Below are 11665 nucleotides of genomic sequence, written 5' to 3'. Positions count from 1 at the left end.
TATGCCAGTGTCTGTGCCACTTGAGTCGTTCAAACTGGCATGGACGCTAGCGTGGGGCCACTTACGCTTGCCCCCTGTTCCGGGGGAGGGGGGAAACTGCCTTTTGGCAGCTTCCAAACCCCTTTCGCCCTGGGAACACTGGAAGTCCTGCACCACCTTTTTTGGTGGTGCAGGCCCGCTTTCCCCTATGGGGGGAAAAAGCATTTTTTCCAATTTTTATATTGGAAAAAAGGCTTTTTCCTCCTCCTCAGCAGCCAGGAAGCCACTGAGAAGGCTTCTCAGCTGCACCGTCCCAGCTGCCGCAGTTCACCCCCATCCCCCAGGAATGGGCTGTAAGTGGTTGAAGTTTGACACTTGCTCAATCCTATGCCTATCCAGAAACCAGTGATTTACTTTCTGTCATAATGGGTATTTCTGAAAACACATGATTTTCGATTTAGCATAATTAATAGTAAGTAGATTGTCATGACAGTACAATGTCAAAAGCTTGGACAAGATGTTTTAATCCCACCCTCGAGCAGGAAAGAAGGGCTGCGTCATCTGTAGAAAGTAAAACTGGTATTGAATGAGCAGCCAAACTGGGAGCGTGGAAATAATTGGCTTGCAATTTATTAGGTAAATCATGTAGATGGAGATTGAATAGATCTGGGGCCAGGATACATCCCTGTCTAACTCCTTTTGTAACCGGGACCAGATTTGGAAATGACCAGTTTGGGGGCATCTTACTCTCATGGAGGTTCAGGTATGTAAAGAAACAATCAGATACAATAATTGGGAATTCCCAAATGGTTCAGTTTATTCCAAAGCCTGGTCTGGGAGATGTTATCAAAAGCTGCTTTAAGATCCATAAAAGCAGTAAACAATTTCCCCTTAGGATACGATGTATATTTGTCAGCAAGAAAGGAGAGCAACGTATGCGTGATGTAGTGTAGATAAACCGTTTTTAAAGCCAATTTGTTCTGGACCTGGTATTGACAGGTTGTAGCTCCAACTACGAAGATTCACCCTAATAGGAGATTTTAAATTGTGGCCTTTTATGTGTATTTTATAATTACTGTTTTACTTGTATTGTAAGCCACCTTGAGTTCCTCAACATAAAAAGGCAGCTAATAAAACAAAACAAAGACTGTAAAATAGAATTGTTCAGCAGGGACTTTTAATATAATGAATAGGATCATTGCTAATGTCTGAAATTTTAGGTAGTTTGCGTTGCTTTGTTTGTTGTATATACTATACTGCTGTGCTGATTCTCTAATTTTGTTATCGTTTTCAGAGTTTGTTGTATGGACACGGTTTTATTTATGCAACATTGTGTTCTTAAAGGTAAAGGTCCCCTGTGCAAGCACCGGGTCATTCCTGACCCATGGGGTGACGTCACATCCCGACGTTTCCTAGGCAGACTTTGTTTATGGGGTGGTTTGCCAGTGCCTTCCCCAGTCATCTTCCCTTTACCCCCAGCAAGCATGGGTACTCATTTGACCGACCTCAGAAGGATGGAAGGCTGAGTCAACCTTGAGCCGGCTACCTGAAACCAACTTCAGTTGGTATCGAACTCAGGTCGTGAGCAGAAGCTTGGACTGCAGTACTGCAGCTTACCACTCTGCACCACGGGGCTCCTGTGTTCTTAGTGTACTGCTAATTTTGTAATTCCCTTCATCATACTGATTGTACATATGATACTGCTCTGATTGCATTGTTTTTAATTGTGTAATCCACCTCGAGTTACAATGAGAAAGGCAGACTACAAATGGAAAATACAACATTCAGTCTTTAAACCATATGCAGAGTGAGGAAGGGGTAAGTGCACGGACTTGAAAGGAAGCCTAGTTTTAGAGCATCACAAATAAACTGGGTTTGTTTGTGATGTCTGAACATAGACTAGTGAATATAATTCCTGTACTTGTATACCATGTTGTTGTAAAAGAAAAGGGTGGCCTTGCGTTTTTCCCACTTGAATAAATCTATATTGCTTATGCTGAAGAAAACATAGAAACCTAAAAAATAATAATGAAATGGTACAGGCATGGTAGGGGGAGGCATTCTGTCATTATTGATGACACAGGCATTATCTAAAAAGGCACTTGCTCAGCCTTGTTCCACATAAAAGTGAATGGATTTACTTCTCTGGTTTACCACAGTTTTCTACCATGTTGCTTATATGTGTTACTAAAAGCACGGTGTCTTTTTCTATGGTACATGCTGAAGTGTTTACAGAGTGGTAAGGCTCCCCCCTTCTCATAGATCCTCTGTATGAATAGTCTGTAACTGTATGAATAGTCCATAACTGGTAAAATTGTCTGGGGAATTCATTCCCCTGAGATGAGTTTCTGGAACCTTCTTTGACTTCCCTATGGTTTTCAGATTTCAAAATACCAAGCACTGCTTACATAGTTTGAAATAGTTACTGAACAGTTATCATGAGGTATTTTAATGTAATTTTCATATTTCTTTACCAAGATATTATTGTATGTGATGAGGGTATTTACTTAATTTTTACTTTTATATGTAAAGTGACCTGCTAGTTGTCCCCCCACCCATTTACATTGTTGACATACCAAAAGGTGGCACTATACAATGCACACTCTACTTGAAAAAGGAACCCCCTCAGATAATGTACATGGATATTTTGAATTATTCACAATATATAGGTGGGCCACAGCCCCAGATACTGGTGCATCACTGATATTGTAGTAGCATAGCTACTCGGCATCTTATGATGTCTCAGCAGAAAAAATAAATTCCCCTGGAGACCCAACCTCAAGTGCTAAAATCACTGCTAATGCACTGGAGTCCACAGGCATACCTTTGAAACACTCCAACTTTGGAGCACCATGCCTATGACACCCTGCGTGCCAGCTATACACAGTAGCCAACCAATGCACACTAATGCCTCTATGTCTCCCTGATGGCACTTTGCCTTCAACCCCAAAAGAAGAAATTACCAGAACAAAGCACTCTCCACTATATGAAAGGCTGTAATAAGCCGGCTCAAGGTTGACTCAGCCTTCCATCCTTCCGAGGTGGGTGAAATGAGTACCCAGCTTGCTGGGGGTAAAGGGAAGATGACTGGGGAAGGCACTGGCAAACCACCCCGTAAACAAAGCCTGCCTAGGAAACGTCGGGATGTGACGTCACCCCATGGGTCAGGAATGACCTGGTGCTTGCACAGGGGACCTTTACCTTTTTAATATGCCTAGCAGAATCCCCTCCTACAAACAGAAAGCCTTTTGAAAGGCTGATACACAGGGAAGGAGGCATGGCCACTGCAACCACATCACCCAGACACTTCCACAGCTCACTTGGCAGAGGGAACCCCTCCTTTCTCTGCTCCACAGAAAGCCTAAGGCCTCTTCCGTGCAAGGATTTATGCTCTGCATTGGGGGAGAATGCCCCGAGGAGCAGCTTTTTTGCAAGACAATGGAGACACAGCAGCTAGGATACTAAAAGTGAACACACAAATGCACATTTACAGAAGGCATTCTTATCATCTCCCCAGTCATTTACTGGGAGAAAGCAGTTATGTAGGAAACAGGACTGAGAGGTTCAAACACCACCAAGAGTGAAGCTGAGAATAAGGCAAAACCCACCTTTTGGCCAGCAACAAGCCAACCAGCAGCAAAACAGAGGAACTGGCCTGGACAGGAACCTACAACTCAGTCCTTTTATCCCTTGCATCCAAAAAATGAAAAACACGAAATTTTCCTGCTGCTCAAGATCTGTAAATCAATGAGTTTCTAAGGGAATAAAAGGAACCTACAACTGAGACACAGCAGAGCATTTCTCTAACTCATCACTGGGCATTTGAAATCCTCTGTTCAAGGTGCTGAACCCAACTATGTATATCAGGACCGGAAAAACTGCAGAGAAAAACAGCATTATACAACAGCAGCAGCTTAACTTTGGCCTTTTATGCACGGCTGTTTCCCTCGCGGTCACGCCTCCGAAGACTTTGAGTCTGTTTTGATTATGTGTGCTGTTTCCAGCTGTCAGGGGTCGCCTTGCTCTCCTCCTGCGTTTCCATGCATTTTGCCCGCATTTTCAGGGACCTGTTATATCCCAAATTTGAAAACACTGGCAAAATACAGGGAAACGCAGGGGGAGAGCGAGGTGACCTCTGATGTTCGGAAACGGCATGCATAATCAAAACAAAGACCCGAAGTCGTCAGAGAGGTGACCACAAGGGAAGCAGCCCTGCATAAAAGGCCATTCACTAAGCACCCAGTTCAAGTCTGCACAGGGCTAACCACCAGATAGCCCTGGAATGGGTCTTAGAAACAGCTGAGATTTTGCAGAATGAGATCTCATCATTAGGAATGGGCACTCTTACTGACTGGCAGCCCCAGATTCTAATTCTGCTTGGTACTTTCCCACATAGACTCCCCTCTGTTGTGTTCTAAAGGTTTATTAAAGCCATCTACTGCTATTCACTGGAGCTACTCTTGTTCTTTATCTTCATCACCATCATGCAACCTGCATCATGTTTTACACCAGCAGAAATTGGTGTAATGTGAACCTGGAGGTGTCTGCCCCTCAGTCTTGCTAAAGAAGAACCATGTAGATACACTGTAGAACCCTCTCACATCCCTCCCAATGTGATCATCAAAAGAACAGAAAGGAGCAGTTTGAAGGGTAACTCTGCCTGGTAGCGTTGCACAGTGGTTTAGCTCTACCCCTAGGAGAGGACAAAACATCTGGTTATAAGGCCTGTCTCTGGTGATGAGCAGACCTTGTACCATTTAGTCTGACTCTTGAGAAAGGGCAGGCTGGTGTGGGTGGAATCGTGTGTGTGTGAGAACAGATCCAACCTAGCAACTAGTCTGAAAGCTTATTTCTACCCGAACAAATTAAAGAGAATTCAAACCACTCTGAAGCCATAACTACCTTAAATTTATATACCTCAACCAGGTTTCTCCTTTGACTAACTAGAGACTGTGCTGCTGATCTGTTCTTTAAAAATAACCCGTAAGTAAATAAATCTTCTTTGTGATTTATGTGCAACTCCTGCCTCAGTGATCTCCATGTACTTCTCACTACAAAAATTACCTAGTGGCAGCGAACCCAAAGCCTTTACACTCACTACTCTAAGAACAACTTGTAACTGAAGGGAAGGTTTACAGTTTAAATCAAACCCAGTTCCCCAAAATCATAAGAGGCTGTGTGGGTTTCCTCGGTTGAAAGAAAAGGCCAGTCACCCAAGCTGCATCAAAGACAGACAAACAGCTGTGAAACAGTCCAAAGGTTTATTGAACAGCATTGGAATCCAAGTTGGAAGAAATGGTTTCTCCGTTGGAGTAGCAAGGCTCCAGTACCTTTGAAAACTGCACTGAGAGTTCATTTCAAAGTGCTGGTGTTTAGCCTTTCAAAGCTCTTCCTGACCTGCGTGCCTAACATCATGGGACCACCTCCCATGGGAGGAAGGCCCCCCTGCACCTTGCACAGCAGAGGCTCTGTATAGCTCAGTAGGGCTGTCAATTCGGTTCGGCCCGAACTGAAAATCAGCCGAATTTCCCTTGATTCGGCGGTTTTTAGTTCGGGAGGAACCGAACTCAAAACTGGCGGGCAACCGGGGGGGCCGAATTCAGCGAGTTCGGGAGTTCGCGAATAAATTCGGCCAATTCGGGGCCGTCAGTAAGCAGCATAACCTTCAGTAAGCAGCATTCTCCTCCCCCGGCCAATCGGTGGCCAAGCTGGGTCTTCTTCTGGCCAATCAGTCAGGATTGAGTACTGGAGGAATCAGCTGATGTGCGGCCGGCCGGGGAAAGAGAGAGAGGGAGGGAAATCCTCATGTGTGTGTGAGGTAGGGCTGTCAAAAAAAAATAATTCGGTACAGTTCGGATTCGGCCGAATTTGACCCTTGTGGGGTCGGTACGGTCCGAAGTCCGAACTCCCCCGCTTCGGATCCCCGGTAATTCGGGGGGATCCGGAGTTCGGGGGAAAATTCGGCCGAAGCGCGCCTTCAGGGATTCCCTGAAGGGGCGCGGGGGCCCTTTAAACTGATCTGAGCCTCCCAGCTGAGAGGCGCAGATCAGTTTAAAGGGCAGCCCGCCCCCCTTCAGCGGGCTCCGCTGGAGAGGCGCGGGCTGTCATTTAAACTCATCTGAGCCTCCCAGCTGGGAGGCTCAGATGACTTTAAATGACAGCCGCGCCTCTCCAGCGGAGCCCGCTGGAGAGGCGCGGCTGCCCTTTAAACTCATCTGAGCCTCCCGCCCGGGAGGCACAGATGAGTTTAAAGGACAGCCCGCCTCCCTTCAGCGGGCTCCCGTGAAGGGGGGCGGGCTGTCATTTAAAGTCATCTGTGCCTCCCGCCCGGGAGGCTCAGATGAGTTTAAAGGGCAGCCCCCCCCCTTCACGGGAGCCCGCTGAAGGGAGGCGGGCTGTCCTTTAAACTCATCTGTGCCTCCCGGCCGGGAGGCGCAGATGAGTTTAAAGGGCAGCCGCGCCTCTCCAGCGGGCTCCGCTGGAGAGGCGCGGCTGTCATTTAAAGTCATCTGAGCCTCCCGCCCGGGAGGCTCAGATGAGTTTAAAGGGCAGCCCCCCCCCTTCACGGCAGCCCGCTGAAGGGAGGCGGGCTGTCATTTAAACTCATCTGTGCCGCACAGATGAGTTTAAATGACAGCCCGCCTCCCTTCAGCGGGCTGCCGTGAAGGGGGGGGGGCTGCCCTTTAAACTCATCTGAGCCTCCCGGGCGGGAGGCACAGATGAGTTTAAAGGACAGCCCGCCTCCCTTCAGCGGGCTCCCGTGAAGGGGGGCGGGCTGTCATTTAAACTCATCTGTGCCTCCCGGCCGGGAGGCACAGATGAGTTTAAATGACAGCCCGCCTCCCTTCAGCGGGCTGCCGTGAAGGGGGGGGGCTGCCCTTTAAACTCATCTGAGCCTCCCGGGCGGGAGGCTCAGATGACTTTAAATGACAGCCGCGCCTCTGCAGCGGAGCCCGCTGGAGAGGCGCGGCTGCCCTTTAAACTCATCTGCGCCTCCCGGCCGGGAGGCACAGATGAGTTTAAAGGACAGCCCGCCTCCCTTCAGGGGAGCCCGCTGAAGGGAGGCGGGCTGCCCTTTAAACTGATCTGAGCCTCCCAGCTGGGAGGCGCAGATCAGTTTAAAGGGCAGCCCGCGCCTTATTCGCGAACTCCCGAACTCGCTGAATTCGGCCCCCCCGGTTGCCCGCCAGATTTGAGTTCGGATCAGTCCGAACTGAAAATCACCGAATCAGGGGAAATTCGGTTGATTTTCAGTTCGGACCGAACCGAATTGACAGCCCTAGTGTGAGGGGGTGCTTGTGCACATTCGCTCCTTTCCGTGGCTGCAGGGGCGCATTTTTTGGGGTACTGACCCCAAACTTTCAGGGGATATTCAGACAGGTTTTCTTAAGAGACCACCCAAGTTTTGTAAACATTGGGTCAGGGGGTCCCGAGATATGGGCTCCCCCCCTTTTCTTTCCATGGCTGCAGAGGGCGCATTTTTGGGTGTGCCGACCCCAAACTTTCAGCGGAGCATCAGACAAGGCTTCTTAAGATACCCCCCAAGTTTTGTAAACATTGGGTCAGGGCCCCCCGAGATATGGGCTCCACCCCTTTTTCCTCTCCCCCCTTTTCCATTTTTGTGGCTGCAGGGGGCGCTTTTTTGGGGATGCAGCCCCCAAACTTTTATCATAGCTTCAGACAATCCCTCTTAAGAGACCACCCAAGTTTTGTAAAGATGGGTTCAGTGGGGGCTGAAATATCGGCTCCCCCCTTTTCTCTTTCCGTGGCTGCAGGGGGCGCATTTTTGGGTGTGCCGACCCCAGACTTTCAGCGGAGCTTCAGTCAAGGCTTTTTAAGAGACCACCCAAGTTTTGTAAACATTGGGTCAGGGCCCCCCGAGATATGGGCTTTCCCCTTTTCCCTATTGGGATGAATGGATCACCCTCGAGAGATGCATACATATGGATCTTATATTGGATACAAATGGAATCATATTGGATTACCCAGCCTCCCAGCCCCTCCTGCTGGAACAGAAGACAGCCACAGTAAGACCCCTTTGGGGGCTTTAATCTATATTTTTTCTTTTCTGTGTGTGTGTGTGGGGGAAAGCAGAGTCTGTGTGTGTGTGTGGGGAGGGAGCAGTTTCTGTGGGTGGGGGGGGAAGCCAAAGGGGGCTTTTGCCGGTTCTGCCTGGGGTGTGTGTTCCCCCTCCAGTCTCTCTCTCCCTGGTTTGAGGGGGGGCTTCATTTTTATTCTTCAGGTTTTTCCTCATTCATAAGATCAGTTAGGTTATTTTGATGCTTGCTCAAAACTGGTTTTCAAATGGTGACTTAAAGAATGCATCTGCCTGGTCCCAAGTCCAATGCAAAAGGAGAAATTCCACCCCCTCCTGCTCATTGTGCATAGCTAGCTGCCTCTGTCCCTTTCCATGGTATGCAAACTCCCAGGTGTCAGGTGTTGCTTTGCACTGTTGCAAAGGTGTTGCATTGCGTGCTTGTGTTGCTTTGCAGTTGTATTGTTTTGCAAAATTCTTCACACCTGCCCCGCCCTTTGCATGTTTGCAAAGGTGTTGCTTTGCAGTTGTGTTGCTTTGCAAAGTTCTTAGCACCTGCCCCGCCCTTGCTCTCATCAGCTGTTTGTTGGCCGGGAGCTTTGTGCGTGGGCGGCAAGCTCTGCTGAGAGATACACATTAAGGGTGGGGGGGACCCCTTTCAGGGCCCATATCTCAGCCCCCCCTGACCCAATCTTTACAAAACTTGGGGAGTCTTTCAATATACGTCCTTTGAAGCTCTGCTGAAAGTTTGGGACCTCTAAGCCCAAAAATACCCCCCCCCAGAGCCGCGGAAAGGCGCGGTTGTGTTTTTAATGGCTTTATTCGGCCGAATTTTTTTTCCGAACTTTGAATTCCCGCCGAATTGAACGGATCCGAAGTGGGGGAGTTCGGACTTCGGCACGTACCGAACCCACAAGGGCCAAATTCGGCCGAATCCGAACTGTACCGAAATTTTTTTTTTTTGACAGCCCTATAGCTCAGCAATTCCAATCTGCATTTGTGGCTTGTAGGTGGAAGGTCAATTAGCGTGGTGGGTAATGGCTTGCTCTTTTATTTTTAATTGTTCTGTATTTTTTGCAGACTGGGATTTTAGCTGGTTGTAATGTAAGCACATTGAGTCCTGTTGAGTGGGAGAAAAATGGGATATAAATATTTTAAATAAATAATTTTTTAAAGAATGTCTTACCACAGTCCAATATGAAGTCTCCAATCCAGCTTTTAAACACACAGTTATTACCACAAACTAAACAAAAAGAAAAGAAGGAAAGTAAGTTATGGTACTTCTCTTTAAAAGATATAACAATTAAAATGAAGGAAATATTAAGTTTCAAAATAAAGGAGCATGCCAACATTCAACTCAATTCCAAATAACAATTTAATATTAAAACACATGTTACATGTGTACAGTTTCAAAAGTCATAAAACCAAGACCAAATACTTAAGAAACCAGTTCAGTGAGCCTGTGGGCCCTTAAGAGTTGTCCATAGCAGTCCTTCATACTATGTTAAGGGTGCCAATCAGAATTTTAAAGCTAATAAGGTATTTAAATTGTTCAGTATGCATTTTAAATTGACTGTCTATTCTGGTTGTTAGCTGCCCGGAGCCTAATTGTAGTCAGGAAAGGGTGGGATATAAATCTAATAAAATAAACAAACAAATATGTAATGGGGCAAACTATTTTTGAAATGGAGGGAATTTTCACATTTTGTTACATGAAATGGAAATCCAGCTGTTTGGAGAAATTAAGCAAAAACATCAATTGTTATGGCAGAGTACTACCTCTAATGCTATCTAATTTTGTGGGAGAAAATGAAAGGAACAAACAAAAATCTATGAAAATATCAGACACTCAAATGACTTTTGCTAACCAATAGCCCAAGTTCCATTAGAACAAAGATTCAGACAGTGATTTAGCCAAGATGAGATTCTAGAATCAAGTGAACAAGCAGGAGGTCAAAGCTAAGTAAGGAGTGTAACAGCAGCGTACAACACGTGCTCTTGCCCAGTCATCTCTGGTTCTGTTTTTACTGGGAGAAACCATCTGCTGAGATCTGAGGGAGAAGCATGCTTTTTTCACCCTGCCTCCTACCAGCCTGCCAAGGTGCAGCCTGGGGGGCATGATTGTGGTACACTGAGCACCAAGGCAAAGAAAAGGAGGCGCACTGGCTTCTTATGAGAGGTAGCTCTGCAATCTGCTCTGCTTGTATGTTGCTTTAATGTCAGCATTACTTACTGTATATACTATGTTTCCCAAAAGCAAGTAGTCTGAAGTTTTGCCATTTGCAAATATTGTATCTGTAAGAAAACATAATGGGAAATAATCAATAAATTTGAATTATCTGAATGGAAATGCACAGGACATTTACAGCGTTTACCTGACAGAATAAAATGATTTTCTTTCAACTACTAGCTTGAGGCTTGCCTCTCCTTTTTATTTTTAACAGACTTGTAATTTTACAAGTTGAAAGGATGCACAATCTTCATTTGGAAGAACACTTTCAAATGCCACTCATATCGACTGCCACTGTCTTTCAATAACACACACCGCAAAAGGGTTTATGTACCCCCTTGTATTGCATGAAAGGATTCTGATGCAAAACAAACCACTATTCAGATATCTTATATTGCTAACTGTAACATAAATAGCAACATTATATTAATGCTGGATTCCCAGTTCACACCACATTTAAAACTTGAGCTTTAGCTCCAACTAAAAAAAGGGAAATAAAATGTAGTTATCGAGAAGACTATTTTTCAACATAAAGTTCTTTAGACTACAGACTTGGCTTTAAGATTAATCCTTGAAATTGCCATTTTAAAGTAATACAGTGAATTCAAATTCTGTATTTCATTCTTTTACTTACCAGACTGGACAGCTTTTAGTGGAAACCAAAACAGAATTACTGAGTGGAAAAGGCCATTTAAACAATGAACCCAGAAAACCTAAGGGAAAACAAACATTCATGAGAACCATTTGTGATAAAACTAACTCTGTGAACTCTGACCCTTCTTTTTCACTTTTGGTTAGAATCAGAAAATGTGTTTTTCAAAAGGCCACCTCTAAGAACTAATATAACTGAGATGCATTTTCTGCCTCAGAGCTCTTCATGGGTCATTTATTTATTTCTGTTTCTCAAAATGTGTTCACTATCTTTCCCTTTTAATTTCTTTAACAGAAAATGTAAACATATCTATTTTTATTTTGGCAAAACTCCAATGGAAATGTTCAAAATAAAATTACGCAACTGGGGCTTTATTCTATTTTTTCCTGATTAAAAGCAAATGAGGATACATTATAACACTACTATAAAAACAAGCAAACAAAAATAAAACCCTGGTTGCTGATATATTTGCTGCACTTGTTTCCCTTACCATACAAATCTTTCTACAGCTGTTTATGTATTTATAAAACAGTGCTACTAACTCCTACTGAAAGAACAATATGTGGGAAGTATATTCAAACACTCAAAGCCAGTCCTCTGAATAGTAAATTATACAGTTTTCATATCTAAGTAAGAAAACGGAATAGCTTTGGGCATTTCTATGGTATACTATTCACAGTGGGTAGCCGTGTTAGTCTGTCTGCAGTAGTAGAAAAGAGTAAGAGTCCAGTAGCACCTTAAAGACCAACAAAAAATAAAATAAAAATAC

The 11665-nt window shown here is 45.2% G+C and overlaps 1 protein-coding gene across 1 annotated transcript in view; it reads right to left on the bottom strand.

The window, feature by feature from the left end:
* Positions 1–11665, bottom strand: part of ATP8A1 (ATPase phospholipid transporting 8A1) — a 98740-nt gene that overhangs the window by 11904 nt on the left and 75171 nt on the right. Inside the window, exons 30-32 of the mRNA XM_056855621.1 lie at positions 10879–10957; positions 10248–10309; positions 9201–9257 (exon numbers count right to left, since the gene is read on the bottom strand). Coding sequence (XP_056711599.1) covers positions 9201–9257; positions 10248–10309; positions 10879–10957 — 198 coding nt within the window. The remainder of the gene's footprint in view (positions 1–9200; positions 9258–10247; positions 10310–10878; positions 10958–11665) is intronic.

The sequence above is a fragment of the Euleptes europaea genome, chromosome 9 (genome assembly GCF_029931775.1).
Source record: "Euleptes europaea isolate rEulEur1 chromosome 9, rEulEur1.hap1, whole genome shotgun sequence".
Lineage (NCBI taxonomy): Eukaryota > Metazoa > Chordata > Lepidosauria > Squamata > Sphaerodactylidae > Euleptes > Euleptes europaea.
Note: the sequence above shows the minus strand (reverse complement) of the source record. Positions and strands in the feature narration are given on the sequence as shown.